Genomic DNA, 22,805 nt, shown 5'->3' on the forward strand with positions numbered 1-22,805 from the left:
GGTGACAAAAACTTCTGAATGAAGTAGACGTAACGAACGTACGTCGATGCGTACGTACACGCTCGTCGTATCGTTAGGGGATATGCCATAAAAGGCGATACTATAATTAGGTCCTTCATGAATTCACCGAACTAAGATTAGAGATCTTCTCACGCCCGATTAAGTTGCGTCGTGACGCGTTATTTCGCGGCATATATCATGAACATAGGAAAACAAATAGCGGCCCGATTCAAACGCAGGAAGCGCATCATTCGCATTGGCAAGATTCCACCAAAGTTTGTTGGAATAATTTCAATACCATTGAATGAATGGATGATTAATTCAATTAGGATGATTAATTCAATTAATTTAACGTTTTAATAAAATATTGTGTGATTATACCATTTATATTGTAATGTATGTGAAACTACAATATTGCATGCATGATCGATGAAAAGAGTAATAAGTAGATATCGGATTCTTTATATGCAGAGTGTTGGAAAAGAGCAATTAATAACTTTTAGGTTCTTTATAATATCCAACATATTTATACTGTAACATATATCGTAAAATAAATATGTTGGATATTATAAATAAACTCAATTTTTGGTTATTATAATTGCTTTTTTCCAACATTCCGCATATAAAAAATCCGATATCTAGTAATAAGTATAAGACAGTAATAAGCGTTATTGTTCTTAATGAAAACACGATACATAAATATTAGTAAACGACTGAATACTATTTAAAATTATGTTTATAATTATGCTATAATTATAGATAAAACATTTAAATTAATTGCTTGCGTATTTATTTACAGACAAATAGATTGAATTGAACAGACAGGTACTTTAGCTTTTTACATAACGAACAATTTATTAATGCAATAGCGCCGAACAGTTAAATTACAACAAATAGATTTATCCTTCATAAACGCAAAGTGTAGTAAAGAGCAATTACAACCTATCCACTCTACGTGTACTCCTATTACAACATTTGATGCGTCTGGAAAATCCTGTTGATAATGAAACTGCACTATGATGTTGGCCTAATCACTTTACTTATAGAAAAGTATAGTAAATTAAGTACAGAATAATTTTAAATTTATAAATTAAATACATATAAATAAAATACGATTTTAAAGTTTTCAGTAAAAAAAATTGCTTACGTAAATAGCTGTTAAATAAGTAAAAAATTTAATAGTGATATCATCATTAAAATTACGCTTTTGCTGTTTTTAAAATAAAATACGGCTAAATATACCATTAAATAAATGTTATAAATAAGGAAATTATGTCACTGTGCGAAAGCAACAACAAAACAGCGTTGCGATGCAGCAATATTTATAGCATATACATAAATACGTAATGGCAGTTACAAAGAATTAATGTCGCTATGCATTATTTAACTGCTTATCTAATCAATCGCTTAAAATATTACTGCAATGAGTCATGTTTATTTGATTTTAAATAGCATATTCTTATCTACATTATTTCCGCGTTATATATACATTACGGATAATGATCGAGTGTTATACAGAATAAAGATCCTTCATGTACTCCTGATATTTCCGGTCGAATGTTCATGTAAAACGAACGATTTACAATATTGTTGAAATTAAATTATTACGTGGATTATAAAGGTATCTCTGTCATCCAAACTTCAGTTCGATACAAAACATTGAATTTATTCGAGATGATCACATATAAGTAAAGACATGACAATAAATAGTATATGCAATGGTAACGTGATATAATAAATAGAGCAGAACGCTATGCATATACGTCCGAATAAATATTCTATTGTATAAAATGCATAATAGCCTTAAATTTAAGTGCGCGTCTACGAATAATTTGTATCGCATCATCATGTGCATACATAGTACAAAAATATGCGTAACGCTAAGCTATGAACATACTTAAGTACTGCTTCAGTGTAAAATATATCGGATCTACACGATATAAATACATTTTAATCTAGCACAAAAAGGACACGTTACGTGTTATATGCTGGCACGCGTACAAAATCAAGATTTGCTCGAATTTCATTAAAATTCGTAATGATCCTTTATTATCGATTAGCGCACTTGCATACAAATCTGGTCGAACGCGAGACGGAAGAAACCGTGAAAATTCTCGGACCTCGTCTTCGCTAAAAACGCTTCTGGCGTCGTCTACGCGCTTAAAACGCAATGATTGCGACAGACTAACTATAAAGGTAAAATTGTCATGTGTTCCCACGACAAGGCGAGATTCTTCGGTAGGACACACCGGAAAGGAGGAGAGAATTATCTACGTCTACGTATGGTACGCGTCAACGCACGATACCTATCTATGTAAGTGTATGTGTATGTGCATATGCGCCTATATATAAACGTAGGAACTCTGTACGTCCGCATACGCTCGGGATATCACAGCTAAACAACATTAAGTTCTCTCGCCATCCTTAAAGCTAGAATAAATAAGTTTCACGAGCCGTCTAAAACTCGTCATCGATCTTTCCACGAATTATCGACACCTGCGCGTATCGCAGACTCCGTCGATTTAACCGAATGAACTCAAATCCGTGACCATGTAACAAGCCGCCTTGATCGTGAGCGTAATCTATGTTGGCATATCGATATAAATATAATTGGCGCAAGACGGCCAATTTCAGACGTGCGAAGTACATCTGCGAATTTATTTTCTCTGTATTTCTTTCTCGTTCTCTTTGCTTATTTTCATAACATATTGCTTTTTCGTTGTTCTCAGATTGCTGAGTGCCTGAGAATGGAAACGGGCTTTTTACATTCCTTTTACACATACATGATGAGATTATGTGTAAAAGTATACTTTAACGACGATTATAATCTATTGGATCGATATTTCACGAGTCTAATCGATTCGAATGCGCCATGTACTTCGAAACATTATTATCAACATTATGGGCTATACTCGGTATATTTTATGTATGTTATTAGATATAATACTGTTCTGAAGTAGATCTTTTAATACTGGTCTCTAGTATGCGCAGCCGCATGTTGTTGATAAAATACTTCTATTACCACAATCCGCAATAGTATTGAGCCAAAACTATTGGAAAATTATTAAATAATTTTCACGGCTGTTGAGATATCATAATCTTAGGACAATAGTACGATTCTATTGGCAAATCTGCGAAAAACGAGTAAAACTATTCGAATGAACATGATTGCGATAATGGAATAAATACAAAAGTTATGTTAGTATGAGATAGTATACGATTCGACGCTGTATAGAGCGGTGTCTTTAAATTATCAGCAGATCTCGTCGATACTAAGCGCTAGCTTCTTCAGGTTCGACACATGATTTATGTTCGTAACGTAGGTCCTTTTTGCTTCTTCATCAGTCTGTTCCTTTGAGATCCCTTTCGCAGGTTTTGACGCAAGGAATTATTTCGACCGGGCTTCCTCGTCGGTTTATGTTTTCTCATCTTCGGCATTCTTGTGCCTTTTCCGTTAAACCATTTTTTAGGCATATTCGGCGTAAAAGCCAAAGGCTTTATGTTACGGTCGCAAGTGTTGTCAGTGGTGGCGTTACGGAAAACCTTTATCCAATCTTTCAGAAAAGTATGATAGAGCTTTAATACGCCCCAATCCTGAATCAACATTAATGTTAGATCGCCCTCTTTGGCCCAGTGCAAATTATCCGTTATCATGAACGCATCGTTCAGAGTTGAAGTTCTTAATGCCAGATTTATCATAGCAGCTTCGACCTCGCACAGCAACTGCAATCACACAAACGAGAAGTGTTACTTTTACGCGTTTGCACTTTCACTTGCAAAAGATTGATATTACCGTAAGTAAAACTTATTGCCGTACACGGCAAATAAGTTTTATGGCAACTTGACTCAAGATCGCGAGTCGAAGTAATTAAGTATCCATAGTTTTATATCTCGCACTTGTTGAACGATTAATTTGATTTACGAGCAATTCTAATGCGTGATATAAATGCAATTTTCAATTTATATCTATATTGACACAGATCTTGTTGGAAGTAAGCAATGCACCAGCTTACCCTGAGAACTTGGTTGTGCGCTTTGTCGATGATCCTAGTCCGCCTCTTAATAATGCCGCGAGTGACATCGATATTAGAGTCGAGATGAAATTCTCTAAGATAATGGAACGTAATCGAGAACCTCTGTAGCGCGTCATATAGGCGTGGAAGGGCACGCTCGGCTTTCTTCCCCTTTTCCAAGCACCAAAGTTCCCTATGGTACCACTCGAGCTGCCTTTTTGGCAACCAATTCATCTTATACTGCTCCTTCAGCAACACTCTGTACACCTATAGCAAAAAGATAAAACAGTATTTAATTTTTCGAAACGTTAATAATTATATATTTTTATGTAATTAAATTTTTTCACATTTGTTTGAGAGCCTACAACATAGAATTATATTTTATTGACTATCTGATTGTGAGATTGGGTCACACGCATACAATCTATTAGTACTTGGTTATGCGTATCATTGAATATAAAATTTATGGCTACGCAAATCTCACTCAACTATACTAATACCGTTATGCTGCATAAATCCAGACGTAAATTACAAATGACCGTACATTTATGAATTATTTAATGAATTATCTGACGTTACACACACATTTGCGAGCATAAGCAATCTTGTCTGTTTATATCAGTTGAGTACTAAGCGCAGTACAGTATCAAAAACCATAGTATCACAAATCTGTCTCGGAATGCGGCCATGCGTGTCCAGAGTAAGCTTCAAAGTGATAAAGGTCGATAAACAAAATATATCGCTCTATCTAAGCCATTGCGATCCGTGCGGGATAAACTCGATCTCAGGCTCTCTAGTAGACCAAACAATAACATCTATCATCTCGTTACAACGGCGTTATAAACAAGTAAAGCGTCTTATGTAAATGCATTCGCTTATCTTCGTCTCGTGAGGACAACGTTTAATAACATTTTGCGATAACGATATTTTTTTTTTGTATCGAGCAAGCAACGTGTTCTCGTTCCGCAACGCGACGGAAGTGATTTGTCATCAAATCGGTGAGATGTCTAGAACGCGCCGCGGGACTCGAGAAAAAGTAATTATGCTGGATGTGCGTGGCACATCGTAACCAATGCAAATTACCGGCGGAAAATAGGACTGTGCACTAGCGCGATGTGTTGCATCGCGCGCACGTGCGAGTCCCCCTCGAGTGAGCACTGCCCACGCGGTTTTACCCCGACGCCGCGCGCCGCCGCCGCCGCCGCCGCGCTGCAATTAATTATGGAATCGCGGTCGCGAGTGGAGCGCTCTCGTCTCTCACCTTCGAGTAAACTATGCGCACGTCCTTGAAAGTCTTGTTGAAGTGATTTTGCGCGACTCGCAATTGCGTTCGCACCCTCTTCATGATGTTGGTCGAGTCGCTGGAATTATGCATCTTTCGCGAGGCCGCCAGCCGGGTGCCGCAAGGGTGCTGAAACCAGGGCTCTATGTCACTGGCGTTTGGCACAAATTGCAGGTCGTTTGCGGACGTTCCCGACGCCGAGTTCAGCCACGAGGTCAGGAAGAAGGCAAAACTCGTAAGAGTAATCGTTTGTGCCACTGAGTCTGTAATCGAAAATAGAAACTGTCGTCAGAAACATATTGGAAGGCACTTAAACGTAATGGAATGAAAATTAAGCTTGTGCAACTATTTTGCGTTTTCCAATTTGTTTTTGCAAAAATATTGCATAGCATTGCATTGCTTTTAGCATAAACGTAAAGATGTTCAATTTTCAGAAGATGACATTCGTAAAATTGGATTTTTTATTGTTGAGTCCATAGATATGATGTTAGCAGATATTTGCGAAGTAGTTGCAACAAGTATAAACCTATATATTGTATATATTTAAGATGAAATTTATATTTGTCAAATTGAATCGATTATGGATTATCTGCAGTTAAAGTCGATAAAGTCAACGACTAGAGAAAGATTGCGCGCTATTTTGCCCGTAAGAGTAACAAAAGGGAAAGGGAGAGAAGAAGTCCTTCCGACTTTCACATTTGGCGTACCTACACGGATACGTAGGTACCTCCATTGCACCTACGCACCAATTTAACAGCGACCAATCGTCGCCCCCGCAGTAGGAAATGGGTTGCAAATCGGAGAATCAAGATTTATTGCACAATTAAATGTCATAGCTTACGACTTTCCTTGTGATTCCACTCTGCAAACTTATTCGGGGACAGACTTTTCGAATTTTTTTCCGCACGTGATTTGCAACGTTGGGTAGCGAATAAATAAATGTATTAATAATAAACTTCTTATAAATTTCAAGACAAAAATCTATTAAAAGTAAAAAATAGAAAAAAAATTAATTTTTAATTAATTTTAATTACCAACTCAAGAGAACGAATATAGAATTTTAGCCTCCTACGTATGCTGTTAAGATTTGAATGGCGTCGGTATCACATAATACTTAGCATCACGTAGCAAGCACATCGTATCGAATCAATTGTTGATCAATATCATTCAACGCCCGTGAAGTCTAGCATGAATGTACTGGTAGTGCCCGTAAAGACCGACAAAGACTTCATGGACCACTATGTGGGCAATTAACGCGCGTTGATAGTTCGTGCGTGCCGTACAGAAAACCACGTGTAAATTCATTCGAAGCGACGGTGCAGGCGCTCTCAGGTGCGAGCCGTAATGGCAATTCGATACGATAGTTCGTACAATTCGCACGTCGGTCACGCGTGGACTTACGTGCGTCGCACAGTCATCGCGCGGCGAAAGCGCACACGCGCTACGTGATCCCGCGTGTACTAACGCGTGCCCTCAGCATTAATATCCGATTTAATGATAGCTTGAGATGTCACACAGTTCGGTGTGTTTTTTTAACGTTTTCTGTCATTCAAATACAACAAGAGAGGTTGGTAAGGATAAGAGATCAGATTAGCACTAGATTTGATTAATAAGTATCTCAACACTTCTTTTCGACACAAAGTATTAATTTACTTTATTGCAAATATCTTACAGTACTAACGAAAATGAGAGTATACGTAAATTCAAGAACTCGGTTATCGTAATTTCTGTACGCGAGGCGATATCTAACGAATCTGCGGGCGACGTAGCAATAAGTCCCAAATCGATTAGCCCGTTAGCGCGAAACACCGGAGGAAGCCAGTTGCGTGGCTGTGTGTATCTTATCGTAAACTCACGCCTCCTCCTTCTTCTCCTGGAGTTGCCCCAAGTCAGCAGTTTCAGGCATCCTGTACCATCGACTATGCACGACGCGTGGGTGTACGGTAAAGGTGCACCCAATATTATATACACTCTAACGACCATCGCCCCCAACTATATCAATTTACGTCCTTACCTACCAGTTACCAATTTCCTGCGTGTATTATCTCGTATTTAAGGGTGGACAGCGACAAAGTAACTTTACGCGAAGTTGCTCGTTTTTGACAGGCTACGATTTAATTTTGCTGTAGCGCAATAGGTACGTCGACAGAAAAACACGTGCTGGAAAATGGATACGAAATAAGTAATTAAAAGTAAAATATGATTTAACAATTTTGACGCGTTTATATGAATCTCTCTTATAGGTATCTGACACATTTTTCGTTTTATAGATTATGAAGCAATTGTTTTGAAAAACGTTAATAAGCTCTCAGCACAAAAAATCAATAACAGATTATAATTGATTAATACGTAAAAAAAAATGAAATAAAGCTCTATTGAGAGTACACCGTATTTTTTCGTGGCATAATATCCCTGTAATCGCGGCCTACCACCTATGGGTTACTAAAACGCACGCAATAACCACGTTATTCCTATAGGGTTTCGCCACGTGCAATTATTCGAGCAGGTGCCTCATTTCATCCTTACGGTGCACTCTCATTACACGCGATAATGTCGATTCGAAACGCATTTCAGAACGAAACGTCCATCATTCATACGGGGGAATTATCCCAAAATATACTTCTTTTCGATCATATACGCCATACGCATTCCGGGCAGTGTCGTGTCGACGCGGTAGTTGCCTCCGCGGGTTTAATGCATGCCTTCCTCGTCTCTCGATAGGCACTGCCAAGGTGGAATCGCGGCTATTCTCGCGATGGATTCCCCGGATGCCAGTAGTCGGACGATCGGTCGGCCCTCCGGTGATTTGGTGAAAAGGGGGCGGGGAAACGGGGCGCGGGGAAGGGCAGTGCTCTTTTTTCCGCGGCACAGGACGAAGATTGTTGGTTTTGCAGCACCGGTACCGCGGTGGTGAATGCCCCAGGGCGGCAAAAGGCGGTTGCTGCTTTCTGGGAACGGGTCGGAGTCCCGGCCGCACCGGGAGCGGTGATTGCGTGGTGATTAGCCTCCACCTTCGCCTCTTTGGACCGACGAGTGAAAGACGGAAAGGGGAAAAGGAGCGAGAGTGCTGAGGCGAAGGAGCATACCGCACGGGCGGAAAGAGAGACGCAAGTGGTACCGGGGAGAAAGAGCGCAATATCATCGCCGTGCGGGCGAGTGTGGGAGCGAGGTGCCCGATACGAGCCCGTTCGGGCTCGCTTCGCGGATCTCGTATCGGAGAGCGAGAGCGCCCGACGTGCGTTCAAAAGTGCACGCACGCATAGAGATAAGTACGTAGCGAGAAAAGGGTAGATAATAGAAGATCGCGATTCGCGTGTCGTTGCATGTACGCTATATAGAGGTGTATTATTTTACGAAGAGACCGAAGTGAAGAGTGCCTGAAGGTAGTACTAGTCAACAAGGTAATTCTTATCGATTGCGAAACAGTAAAGTAAATATCATATGAAAGTGCCCGAAGCTACACGCTTTACGTTAATATTGTCTGTATAATTTTCATTTATAAATTACGTAGAAAATTAGATTAAACTATAAATTGCTCTTTATATCTAAATAACAAAAACTTATTCTATAAGTAATCGTTAGTCGATATAATGACACGTCTTAGATGTCCAGAGGTGCCGTACCGTGCAAAGTGACACGCGACTGCAACTCAGATACGCTTTATTGTGAAAAAACGCGCGCCTTTCATTATTGCAACGTCATTCATAGAGGTATGTGGGACGCGTAGTCGCGTCTCTTTCTACACCTCCTTGAGTAGCATACGTACGTATGTACGCGCTAACAATCACGTACGCGTAAGTCATGTTTATATCCCGAGGAAACGCTACTCTAATCGGCACCTACAGCGAGAGAGTATCGCACGACGGGTGAACGCACGGTGAGCACCATAGAAAAGATAGATTATGCGTAGCTCGCAACATTTGATACGGTATGCGCATAAGGGATCGTCGGGAGCAATCTGCAGAGGCGTCGGGTTTCCTTCTCGCTCGAGTTCTCGAATCGAGCGGTGATTAAAAAAGTCGAGGGGAAATAGGGACCCCGAGTACCGAGATCCAAGTACCCAGACGATATTGTAATTGAGTTAACGCATCGACACAAACAGCCAATTATGGCCGGTAAAAGCCAATCATGATATCTAAATGATATGTAAACGTCATTATATGAACACACAAACGTAATTAGCATCGAGATTGCCGTTTATATCGTTCTCGTTTGCAATTATTAACGAGTACTAAAACTTAAATGAGTGATTAGATCACTTGTGACACATTGGCGCGTTATCTCAACCTTTAATCTCCACTTAGACCGGTTTTTCTGCCGAGTCCCCGACCGTGTGCGGTCGCCGCAGCTTCCCGCATATTCAGCTTTCGCTGAATATGAATCAGGCAGGGTGCGTCAGTTCGACGATCGCCCGCCAGACGCACAAGACACAAGACCCCGACTTCCTTCCTGCAGCCGGCCGCAGTCCCGAACTCCGCGGACGACTTTGATTTACGAGGTACGCGGGAAAACTCGAGGCTAACCCGCGCGTTCGTGCTCACGGTCCCGCAGTCTCCGCCAATGCGGTCCCGACCTCACGGATGCACCAGACAGATTAGCGGGGCGCGCGCAGATTTGCATTTTGTCTGGTCGGACTACTAGGCGCATTGGATAGTCTCCTCGTCGGAGAGGGCGACCCCACCCATAAAATACCGCTGAAGGGTTTTAAGTTGCCAGAGTTGCGCGTTAACATCCATCCTTTACCTCCTCTCGCCAATTCCGCCTTCGCGTGCTCTTTTTGTTTTCTTCCTCGGCATCTAGCCCCGTCCTCCTTTCTTCCCCCCCCCCCCCTCCCCGGCGTCTCCTCTTTAGTCTACCTGCCGCGTCGCCGACGCATCGAATTATCAAAGGTGTCTATACGCTGACGCGTCGTAAAGTGTCTGTAATACGCGAGCGAGGCGCCTTACGGTGTTACGACGATATGGATCACTGATGTCATACTGACGTCACCCGTCGTTTATATCCAGAGGTGACAACCTACCGTTGGCATCGGTGCAAGAATCGATCTGAAATGACGTTCTGCCACCGCGACACGGGAAAGAAGACGAAGGGGGAACGCAGCGCGCAGGAATGCACGCGGTCAGTTACTACGGCATTCAATGTCATCGTCGATTACGTTATCTCGATTCTTCGGCCGGCGATAGGCCGCACACGCGTGTGCACACGTGCGTAAGAAAGCGCCCGATGGAGGCCGATTGTGTGTATATATATAATATATATATATATTGTATATACGTTAATCGCTGTAGTATCGCTTGATGGTAGCACAACGCGACCGGTGTCTTCGTTTCTCTTTCCCTTGCTCCCTGCCTCTCTCTCTTTTCCTCTTTCTTCTTCCTTTCCTTCAACCGATGGCGATTACGTAAGTCACCCGTTTTTTTGTCGCGTTCAGAGAACGGAGAATATCTGCCATTAAATAATTTCTTCTTGCGCGTTAGTTCGTTGCAAGAGATATCCATTTCAAGAATTATCAGAAACATATTTTATATCTTGACGCCTTGTTTTATTCCATGAATATCTCTTCCGATAAACTAATTTCAAGAAAATATCTGACAACAATAATATGTTTGATATTAATTAATGCACAATGCTTTAAGAGTAATAATTTCGGGTATTTTTTTACAAATCGTTTTTTATTCAATCTTTTTTTATATTATCATGTAATTAATTGTATCAGAATAATATGATACTTGTTAAGAGAGAGACGGAAGCTTAATCGGTTGTGTATGTGAGTTAATTATCTTATCACATTTGCGATGATGTTTGACCAGATCGATATGCGTTCATATCCGGAGATAAATCATCTTGATCCAGACTTAATAACAGTTTATAAAGCATGCGTAGATGTATGAGAGAAAGCTCGATGTTGAATTATATTGTTAACTGAGACAGTAGGAGGATCTCGCGGAAGAAAACGTTATAAGTAATTACGTTGTTATTCCTGAGCACTGACGCGCACGTTCGAGAAGGAGATAATTATAACGATCTTACAATGATTTGATATTATCTTATACGGGACGCCCCGAAATCTACGGGGCATCCCGTATAAGATAATATCTTAATTTTAACTTAAATAAACCTTTCAGTGAATGTTAATTAGCATAATTTTAACATATAAAATTTGAAAAAGCTAACATTTTTAAAAATTAAAATTTAATTAAGCGAAATTAAGTGATCCATATCCATATATTTTAGAAATTAATCCATTTTATAATAACATGCTTTATATTTTATTTTTAATTAAAACCTCTTTAATTTGTTCCGAAATTTCGTAGATAATTGTAGCCAATAAGTATAATTTACCACGAGAAAAAAGTTTTGATGTTAAATATTGTCTATAAAATAATAACATATTCCTCTGCTGCAACTTTCCTTGCTTTTATGAAATAGAAGTCATTTATATTAATGAACTAACACAAATCTGTGACATTAACTGCAGTAAGATATATTATGCTGGGAATTGAGATTATCACTTCAATGCAAATGATATGATGCGATAAAATCAGTATAGCAATTAATAATAAGTATACATTATTCATTGCATGTTTCTGTCAGTCGGAATAATATCCAGGTGCGACGTTTTTTTTTTAAAAATTAAAAACGTGCAGAAAAATTTAAATTGCAATTTATATTAGCACTACTTTTTATATTTTGTTTATCACTTTCTCTATTATGTCAATGAATTCCGCAGTGCGATTTACGCGTCTTCTCAAATAATATAACAGTATAGAAGGAAGTAATTTAGCGAAATTTTGAAATTTCTGTTTAGTCATTAGATTCATAAGAACGGTGCACACAAACAAGTAAGAAACTGATCATTCGGTCTCGTCGTAGCCGAGGATAATTCGCCAGTCGATTCGCGATGTGCCTTTTACGAGAGACAGGAATAAGAGCGCGGGCTGAAGATCTTTGTTGAAGATCTCTCCCGTATTTGTACCGTCAACTTTGAGATCCGCGAGAATGATGACTTCGATAACGACAAGTACACGCGAATACAAGAACAAGATGACAATGTTTCGCCGCGAAACGAGACTGTCGTACGCGGGACTATAAAAACGCGCGTACACAGCGTCGTGTTAAAGAAAGCAGAGACCATCGTGTGACTAACGGCGGGCGGTCTCTGACTGGGACGAACATAAAATCGAACTCTCACGCCGCGGCCTATAGAGGCTCTTTACGACGATCTCGCGCACCGTGAATATACAGAGACGTCAGCGGGGTCTTCAGATGGAACTAGGTACGTGTACCACGCCCCCGTCGACCCTTTGGGTCCTTTACGATTTTCTTGCATAGTGAGACACGCCGACCCGATAACGGCCTCGACCCTGCATCGTAAAGACGGTAGAGTCTGTCATCGCCCAAGTGACCAAGCGTCCGTTTTAGATTGACAAGAAAAATCTTCACGTCCCGGTATACCACGATTTACGTACCGTGCATCATATGGTCTTATATGTACCACTTTGGCCATTGACATCCACTTTTCCGGAACGATATGCAATAAGTCCAGTAAAAGTTTCACGCGAAGAACATTAACGTATTGTTGGTAAAAACAGAGGATACATTGTCATTGAAAATTGCTCGAGAATATTTGTTGATAGTGTTTTGTTATCATCATGTTTACTTCGACTGTCAGTTGTGACTGATTTAATCTACAATAATAATTGCGCTCCAAAGCCACGAGTCTAACTCACGCTAGAAGATATCGACTCTACAGTATTCAGTTATAAATATATATATTTATAATAATTCCATTCTTTTATAAAAATATTGGTTACATGTATTTACATTTAATGATTTATGTCAATTGTTGCGTTTTTCTTAATACCGATAAACGCGTAGAACTTGGTTTAGCGTGATTTTAATCGATAGGGTAACTCCTGTATATACGTCGCAGCTAAGGGAAACTTAATTTATCGAGTACTATTTACTATGTTTAATTCAAATCACGACAGTTTTGTTAATATTAACAGTAAAGAACTGAAATTACAACACAATACTAATATGGCATAAAGGCACATAACAGAATAATTGCGAACAAGTACCTTCATTCCTTCTATTTTTTCTGATATCTGCGGCGTAAAACTCCGCGCGGCGTAAATACCGGAGTTACCCTATAATTAAATTCAACTAAATTATATCAGCTTCAATTTCTGCGATCAAATAAGAATAGAACCATTGCGTAGGGCACGCTCGGTACATATTGGATGCCCAGCGGTGAGAGATTAACCCTTTAGCTTTCGTGTCTGATGTAAATCCCTCGTGTACCTACGCGAGGAGTAGAAAAATCCATCGCTTCGATCGATCGGCGTCGGAGTCGCAACATATTATAACCGGGAGCACGATCGAATGAGCCGCGAGCACGTGGTGCTCCGTGTGTAAACGTGACTCGTTCGGCCGACTAGTGGATCGCGACGCGCGCGTATATACATGTGTTTGCGTGCGTGCGTCGTTATAGACTGAGCGACGGTGGTCGCGCGATCGTTGGTGTGTCGTGCCGATCATTGAACCGGCCCTCAACAATCGCAGTGAATCAAAGTTGTCGGTGGTCAGGCACAAACCCGGCCCCGCTCCACCCACGGTGTCGCGCGAAGGAATACTTCGATACGTAACCGATTTTACGAAGCGTCCGCGAAATGAATTTTTTTGCCGGGCCGCTTTCGCAGACGACTGCTACCTACGCCTTGCGGGCTATTCGTATTGTTCCTTTTTAACGACGCGGCAATGCAGTTAGTTACGAAACTTGTTGCGTTGATAGGTTTAGTATAGTCCAAACATGCGAGCGCTAGCACAACCAGTTCGTTCTCGATCTGACAAATGGTCGAGACAAACTATAAAAAAAAAGGAACTAAGTGTGTAATCGAGTATTGGATTAATCGATTTGCATCGATTTGGCGAGGGTCACAACTGTTGATCCTGGATCCTGGATGTCATAAAAAATTTGACTATTTTGTCGGAGACATTATTTAATGTTTATGCATATTACGGAAGAAGATGACATCAACTTGACGATCAACTTTTCTCGAAACGAAAGTCGACTCCGAATCGGGATCAAAGAAAGTATTGGTCGCTACATAAGGCATGGACATGGAGCTTCAGCCCCATCCTGTATACACAATACTGAATCGGTCCTTTGTCGCATTTCATCGCGTGCCTTCTTCACCTTCCACCCACAATCGCGCTTTAGGTATCATGACGCGAGAACATTAAGTATCCGCCACCTTCGCTTGGAATAATAAACAGGTCAGCCGCAGATTGTGTGGCATCGGCGAACTCACACCTAGTATTCTTCAACGAGAACACGGTGCGTGTTTCTGCCAGCATCATCTCGGCGGATCGATCGTCGTGTAACACACTTCGTCTGTATATTATACCGAGCACATTCAACCCGCCCGACACCACGGAGCTCGGGCCTGCATATCGGCATGAATGAACGCATCGCTCATTGCGCACGCGGTTTCAAGAGAATAGCAATCAACCGCACGATGGATGGCGTCAGGTGGTAGGAGATTGTAGATGTAGAGACTTATCTTCGGCTCCGTCGTCGAGCAGCCATTGCTTAGTGCGCGTGTTTCGTAATTGGCCAGACTTGTTGGAAAACCGATACGTAACGACTTTTATATTTTTAATTAGCTAAACTCTTTTCTAACACCATCGTCCACGTTGAAATAATAAATTCCTGGATTAAAATACGCGCAGAAATAATGGAACAAAGCGTAGTCAGGCGTCCGATGCAACAGCGCGGCTAAATATGTGCGAACTCCCACTTAGAACTCTACTTGTGAAGCGGTCGACGGCGTCGACGCATTAAAGTCTTCCTCCAACGACGATTGTTTCGTCTCATGGAATAAGAGATACGCGTTATAATTTCCACGTGTCGTGCTTGGTTGCGGAAGTGAACACATTATTGTGGTGTGTGCCGGCGGCTCGCTCCGGGCTCTGTAATTGCTATCGTAGGTGGTGGAACGGAAGAGTTCGTGGCGGGGCCTCTCGTAAAGCTCGGTTCACTATGCAGCGTGTAATTTAAACATTGCCTCACTTCTGTACAACATACCACCCGCATTGTGAACTTTTAGGTCTGAGTGAAAATGTGACCGACGTAACAGTCCGTTAATGGTAATAATTGAGAGCTGATCAAACGCGGAGAATGGACGGAGTCCGGGTTCGAACAATTTCTTGTCCAATTTGGGATACTAGAATTCGTTATTCGGTACCAATCAGCTTCAAGCTGGTTATTAAGCAATCAGTTAGTGTACCGTATGATTTACTGTAATATCAGGGAAATAATATCGTTAAAATTAAAATCCTCGATCGGGTTATCAAACACGGGGCAATCAAGCACAGACCGATCTTTAATGTAATCCTTTAAAGATGTCGGTAAAATGGAACGTAAAAAGATGTTAAGAAAATGCCGTGGGATATATCGGAGAGTCAGAAGAGTCACCTTGAGAAAGCATTGAGAACGATCCACCGACGCGCCTTAAATATGGTATAGAAGAGTTGCCGATACTTAACGCGCTCGTAAATCCGAGTAATTAGCGACTCGTTACGGATAACAAAACCATGAGTAATTCTAAATTACAATATAGAAGACATTATCTTCTTCGCAAGTGAATTAATTGACGGGAATTTCTTACGGTTGTAGTAAATCTACTTACGATTTTTTTCGAGTGCATCGAAGCAAATTGCGACGCTGAACAAACGAAGAGTTTTATCTCATACCTTGACAGCAATCGTGCTAATTCTGAAATCTGCCGCCGACAGTAGTTGCATAATTGTTTGTACGATCGTAATTATTATCCTTTTTCTGTTAATTGAAGATAAGAACACTAATGAAACGTTGTAGTCAATATTGTATTAATTTGCAAAAAACAGGAAAATATTTTGCAAGACGCGCATGTAATTATTACTTTAGATAATAGAGATGATTCGACGACATTTATTGCATTTATTCCTTGCGCATAAGTAGTTTTACTATATATAATGTTGGCGCGTGGTATCCCTACTTCACGCCTATCGTGTTAAAACTACGGTTAATGTGTACATTATTTATCGATATAACTGGCATTATTATATATTATTTTCTTGTTCGAATAACAATATAATCGCTGGTTAATTTTCCTTTTTTATCACGCAAAACATACAGTATGCGTATTTTTCTCGAAAAAAAAAAGCGCTTTCTTGCTTTCCGCAGCGTTGCATAAATTGGCGCAAGCAACCACCGCGCGAAAGTGTTACCGCGATATTTGTAAAACTTCCGCACGCGATCGACTTTATCGAATCGGTAAATCATGAAATGTCACGAAGTCGCCCTTGTTCCAGAACTGCGATTTCACATAAATCGCATACCGTACCGGAATCTGGGAGCGAGATCGGATCGGTAGGCCGGTATCCAGTAGTCGGACAAGAGAACCCGTCAGAAAAGTATACGCGAATGTATAAAACTGAATTTATATCTCGTGCTTGGATTTACTCGCAAACTATCTCTCTCTCCGGTTTCCTTTTTCTCTCTGCCTCCTTGCCGACACACGTTCGCGTTACTCCGTCGGTTGTAAGCATGATTAACAAATTACACAAAAAGTTGCCCCGAAGCATCGGGGCATGCTCAGATCGCTCGATGCTTCATCGCCGATGTATACGTATTGATATCTCGTCATAAGTAAATGCAAACTGGTTAGTACCCATCAGATAGTGTTGTAATAAAGAAGTAGTAAATATGTTTATGGGTGAAGATGTAAGAAAGTTGCGTTAAAACATGATATTATCTTAATTAAAAATGTATTAATGAGGAAGAATATTGCTTACACGTAAGGATTTAAAGTGATGACGAAGATATTGCGGTTAATATTCGGAGAAACTGTATCACGTTATTATCAATTATAGTTTTACTTAGTTTAAAAAACCGAATATCGAAATTTAGAATTAGAAAGAACATACTGAACAACAATTCAGCTATTTTTTTTTAATATAGAATTTAATTCTTCTAGTTGATGAGAACTTTAAAAATTTTAGTCGACATGATCAGCCTCCCATTTAATCGTAATGGGAAACAAAGAAAGATGATAAATCATAGCGTTAGGTCAGCATCTAATGTTATAGGGAGAAATATTACTCTATTGTCTGATCTTTATCTTAGATCGAATCTTAATAGCAGACGTTGATTAACTGGAAGTCAGTGTAATCTTTTCATAAAAACCGATCCGCGGCAGCAGAATTATTCCGTTACGAAATATGAATCTTCGACTTTTATATGCATATAGTAATTCTTCGATATGTCATGCGTGGTACGGCAGTCTGAGCGTTGGCATAATATTTTCATTTCACGCTGGAGTGCTCGTCTGTCCCATAATATGTCCAGTGAACCCTGCTGAACCCAAAACCACAACCCAGGACGCGTCCAAGTCGCTCTTGGGCCCTTACTTTTCTTTTATTTCTGTCGTAGGACGTAAGTCACTCGGTGACACTAAGGGACGTACAAAAATTCCACGATGCATCTCGTCAGAACTTTGTGTTGTATAGGGTGCCGCAAAAGATATTTTGTTATATACTTTAAGATTCGACGATCAACATTACGTGTTGAAATTTCTGATAAATGGCAATTGTTTCAATGACAATCGAAAACTACATCAACGATTAAGTTTTAAGTTATTAGCGATTGAAATAACGAGAGAAAAAGTGTGCCGTCGGCGAAATTAATACCTCATAATGACTATGACCGGACCAAAATGGAAATTACGCGGTTGTTAGAATCTAAAGTCGCTTCCCCGCGGCTCGGCTCGACTTGACAAAAGAAAAGAAGGTTTGCCTGAGTGTTGTTTAACTCCTCCTTCCCGTTCGTCCTTTCCCACCTCCGGGAGAGATCGCTTTCGTCTTGCGTACGCGCAAGAGTAGTGAACTCCTCTCCTGGACCTCTTGGCAAGGTGGCAAGGTGGCAAGGTGGCAAGGTGGCAAGGTACCGGAGCGAAAACGCACGACGCGATACACGCCTGAGCTCTAGAAGATGGCCAGGCGGCATCGACGTCGCCGTCGTCCTCATCCGCTGACCGCGTCGTCGCCACTTTCAGCAACGATGGGGACCACCTCCGGAGCACACGAGTGTTTAATAAACCGGTTAAAGCCCGTCCCCGGATCTGTTTGCCTTCGGCTTTTGTAACTTTACTAGTGTTGTGACTCGAGTCGGGGCCTACATGAAAAAAAGGGTCCGCGATGGTACCCGAGCAAACAGTCCGTGTGTGCCCCGTATCAACACGACGCGCGCCTCTATCGGCGGCCGTACCTTCCACAGAGAGGTGGAAAACGTGGAGGTGGAGAGAACAGGCGGCTCGGTGACGAATTCAAATTTGTCATCCCAAAGTTAGAGAATCACTCTTTGAGGGAAAAGTTTTATCGTGTAAGGATACAGCGTCGCGGATTTGTTCTGTTATTTACGGTTCAGATCAATGTCTCCTAAGCCCTACTGCAATTATTTTCTTACAATATTTAAATAGATTTTAATTTACTTAGGATATAGAAAGAAAAGATTGTGTTCATATTTTATTTTGTACCCACTGTTCCGGTGGACACAATGAGTTTAAAAAATTTTACTTTTAACTTTATTTACTTATTATTAAAAAACAATTAATTATTTGTAGAAAATTAATTACGAATTAATTTAAACAGTAATTTATAACGATTTGAAAATGTAGGTAAGCATGATGGATTAAATAAGCAGCAATGAGTAAGACAAGTTTGAAAGTAGCAGTGACGCGGAACAACAGTTATCGCGGTTAAAAGAATTTTAATTCGCAGAAAATGAACAGAAATAAATAGATGTTGCTGAATAAATTAATCATTGCGGTTAATATCATGCGTGCCAAGATAAGATTGAAAATACGTAATAGACGAAATAACTATGACATAAGATCTAAATAGATTTTGTCAGCTAATATATGTATGCCAAGATAAATAGTAAATTTATTATATATTTGTTAAATATTTTGTTTTTGCATAAATTTATATCATTAACAATTGTGATTTGCCATGTTCTACATTAACAAATATACTCTCGCTTTTTGTATAGAAAAATGTGTTATATGTAAAATATTGCATTATTTTTACACTTATAAAAATTCATCTAATAACACAATTAATCAATTAAACAAATCAAGGGATATTAATTAATAAAGGCATGAAGCACTAATGATAAAGATCGTATTAACGATAGAGAATTAATAGGTGAATTAAGCTATTGATATCTACTTTAATTCTCCGAGACCGAAGCCAAATAAACACATCAGCAACCTAATCTCAGGCATTGATTCAGTTTACCGCTTAGTCATTAATTAGCTAAACATGAATTTTTTAAGCGCGCGTAGAATCGAAAACATCGACATTACAAAACGAAGTCACTTAACAAAAAATTGTGGAAAAATAATTTTTTTATTAATTATATAAATATAAATAATACAAAAAATATGAATTAATTAAAATTCTCCTGCAAAAAAAACGTCCGGATTAAGACTGTGAATGAAACAAAATATATAGATTGCATGAACGTTGTATTATTTACGCAAACAACGAGACAATAAATCTTTTAGATATCAGTTTTAGATATCTTTCAATGTTATGTGATAAAACGTATGCGTTATTATCGCAAGACAGAGCTGGTTTAAAATTTAATAAATTTATCCATATTGTTACAAGTAATTAATGCAAAATTTAGCATTGCTGTATATGTAATTATATAATATAACATAGATAAGACGTATTACATATAATACATATTAGATAATATTAAATATCAAAATTAAATTCTTTAATTTATTTTTTAGTATTAATATGTTACACCATTTAATATCGTGAAAAAATATTAAAATGGCATAAATTTCAATTTGGAGTTGAAATTTATAAGAAGTTTAATAGATTAATGAAATTGATTCTAATTTGAAATTATAATTGAGACACAAGCTCGCAGTAGATAGATATATATCTTTTAAATGAATGAAATTTAACTTGCTACTTAAACAGTCTTGTTTCTAAGCAAGATTATGCTTATCGTGATTATAATACTTGAAATTATACTTTATATGTTAATAAAATACTCGAACGTAGTATGTAATTAACGATTATCGTTCAAGTGTGATTACGATGCAAGAAGTCGGCCTTGTGTTCTTTTTCTAATTCTTTACGGGATGTTCTGCGACAGAAATGATCCTGTTTGAATAGAGCAAAAAAGCGTGTTGAGCAAAGAAGCAATTCTTTAACAAAAACCGCGAAGACATGCCTATTTAGAGATATAGGCAAGCGTGCAAATACGAAGTAAATAAGAACCTATAAATGTCATAAATTCAAATAAACATACACTAATATCGTAAATTACAGGCACGCCCTTACGCTAAACTGTTTTATCCGTTTGCTGTGAAACGCGATCCAATTATCTTTTTCTTTTCTAATCGTTCGTCTCCCGGGCAAGACCCGTTGAGCGCAATCGATGACAACGACAAAGAACAGCGTGTACAGAAACGGTACCTTAAACGCTGCGCGAATTCTTCACGTGTCATTGCATCATTATACATCTTTCAGTAAAACTTGTCGTCGATCAGACGGACGCGAACGACCGTTTTCTTTCATTTAGTTCCGCGAACTAGCCGTGACAGAAATGCACCGCGACTCTTATCCTCCGGTAAGCGCAATGGGATCCCGCGGAGACGTCAATGCCAGGAGCGAAGTAACGTTATAATATATGTATGCCGGGAAACCGCGAGTGGAGCGATACACGCCAAACGTGGTGTAATATCCGCGAGTCGTTTTCTTCTGTTGCAACAAATGTTTGCGTACTGAATACCTCGTCTCCGCGAGATGACTCGGTGCGAAAGCGGGATATACATATACATACATATATATATATATATATATACATGTATACATATACACATTAGAGAAAGTGAATAGAATTCAGCAATGTACACACACCGCCTTAGTGTGGCGAGGGCGAACGCTCCGGCCACCAGCAGCACGAAGATCATCTCTTCCTCGTCCTCCTCGTCCAGGAGAGTCCTCGGCTGCTCCGGATGACAGTTTCCGCTCGCATCCACTTGCGCACTCGCGATCTTTCCGCGAATCGACTGGTCGCTCCGAAGAAAAAAAAAATAGAAACGGCGTCGTCGTCCGTTATCGTTCACCGTCGCGTCCCGCCACCGGGGCGAACTGTCACGCGAGGATATATTGTAATCCCCGAGATACCGAAACCGCGATGCCGGGGGCCCCACAGACCGCGGGACGTATTCTACACCGGTATCGTTACTGTGCGTCAGATGGACGTCAAAGTGACATAACAGCGCACCAGAACTCTCCACATCGTCAGGGTTTCCCCGAGATAATTTTGACAATCGGTCAGTTTGTTCCCCGTCGGGATATGGACGCGACGCGACTGCTCGTCCACCTGCGCCGCGATCGTGTCGACGTAACTGTGGACGATCGCGCCCGTTGACATTCGAGGGTCTAATCTGCGCTTGATCTGGAGCCCCTTCGTCGGAGCCCCCTTCAATTCGTTGCAGACTTTTCAGAAGAACCACCGGCGCGGTTGACCATTCGGCTTGCCGATCTCGTGGTGACTGAGTGGGTCCCCCAGTTGCAACTCCCAGTTACTCACTCGAGCCCACGGACTCACTATTCACCTCCGTCCTCTCGCTCTCGCACTCTCGCTCACTCACCGGGCACTCGGTCCCACCTCCATTCCTCCTGCTTCCTCCAGCCCCCTTCCGTAGCCCCACCGTAATCCTCAGCCTGCCAGTACGTCCTCCCTGTCCTCCCACCTGCGCGCACGCCACCCTCGCTGCGCGATCTCCGCGTGGGGAGACGTACGGCGGACTGTACGTTGGACCCCCGGGCGATGTCGATTTCATTAATCGAACGAAATGTCGTTAAACGCGCTGGCCGCTTTGCGGATCCGAACAGAAATATAATAAGTATTTGCGATAGATAGCGACGCGCGCGATTAATACAACCTGTATGATAATCGAGTGTGGTTGCACATTCAAGGAATTATCTTATAAAAAAGGTGTTAATTCCAATTGAGCAGAATAACTAATAATAATAGGCGTTGAGAATAGAACGAGGAAAGAATAATTGCTGGGGTTTTTCAGTAGAATATATTGGTCACAATTAGTCATGTAGATAAAGGATAAATTAACAATTGAAATGTCAAAGTGATTAAATAATTGTATGCGAATTACCTAGAAATTCTTGGCGGTAAAACCAATATGCATAAAAACTTTTGAGACGGTAATATCATTGTCGCTTGTTTTAAACGCTATTGTTTCTAATCTGCCGAAGGTATTGTAAATGTTTATCGGACACGAAGATGTAGTTATTTAGGGAAATAACCGCAACAATATATGCGGAAACTAATCGCAAAACCGGGAAAGTAAGTTTCTGTGTCGGGCACGTGGCTCGTAAATCAGTGTTCACGGGAAAGATGTATATTCTTCACACGT

General features: G+C 40.4%; 2 protein-coding genes and 1 long non-coding RNA gene across 4 annotated transcripts in view; 2 read left to right on the plus strand and 1 right to left on the minus strand.

Moving 5' to 3' along the window:
• LOC139769304 (A-type potassium channel modulatory protein KCNIP1) overlaps window positions 1-22,805 on the plus strand; it is a 340,210-nt gene that overhangs the window by 75,992 nt on the left and 241,413 nt on the right. The gene's annotated exons all lie outside the window — the stretch shown is intronic.
• LOC139769299 (uncharacterized) overlaps window positions 797-22,805 on the minus strand; it is a 29,959-nt gene continuing 7,950 nt past the window's right edge. Inside the window, exons 2-5 of one of the 2 annotated variants that reach the window (XM_071700242.1) lie at window positions 21,281-22,248; window positions 5,275-5,558; window positions 4,014-4,280; window positions 797-3,723 (exon numbers count right to left, since the gene is read on the minus strand). In XM_071700242.1, coding sequence (XP_071556343.1) covers window positions 3,307-3,723; window positions 4,014-4,280; window positions 5,275-5,558; window positions 21,281-21,335 — 1,023 coding nt within the window. In that variant the 5' untranslated portion in view covers window positions 21,336-22,248 and the 3' untranslated portion in view covers window positions 797-3,306. The remainder of the gene's footprint in view (window positions 3,724-4,013; window positions 4,281-5,274; window positions 5,559-21,280; window positions 22,249-22,805) is intronic. The other variant, XM_071700243.1, reaches the window with a different exon arrangement.
• LOC139769300 (uncharacterized) overlaps window positions 9,642-22,805 on the plus strand; it is a 58,130-nt gene continuing 44,966 nt past the window's right edge. The window contains exon 1 of the long non-coding RNA XR_011717515.1: window positions 9,642-9,793. This is a non-coding gene — a long non-coding RNA (uncharacterized lncRNA). The remainder of the gene's footprint in view (window positions 9,794-22,805) is intronic.

The sequence above is a fragment of the Temnothorax nylanderi genome, unplaced genomic scaffold, assembly GCF_030848795.1.
Source record: "Temnothorax nylanderi isolate EJ_2023f unplaced genomic scaffold, tnyl_v1.0 TNYL_tig0021_pilon, whole genome shotgun sequence".
Taxonomy (NCBI): Eukaryota; Metazoa; Arthropoda; class Insecta; order Hymenoptera; family Formicidae; genus Temnothorax; species Temnothorax nylanderi.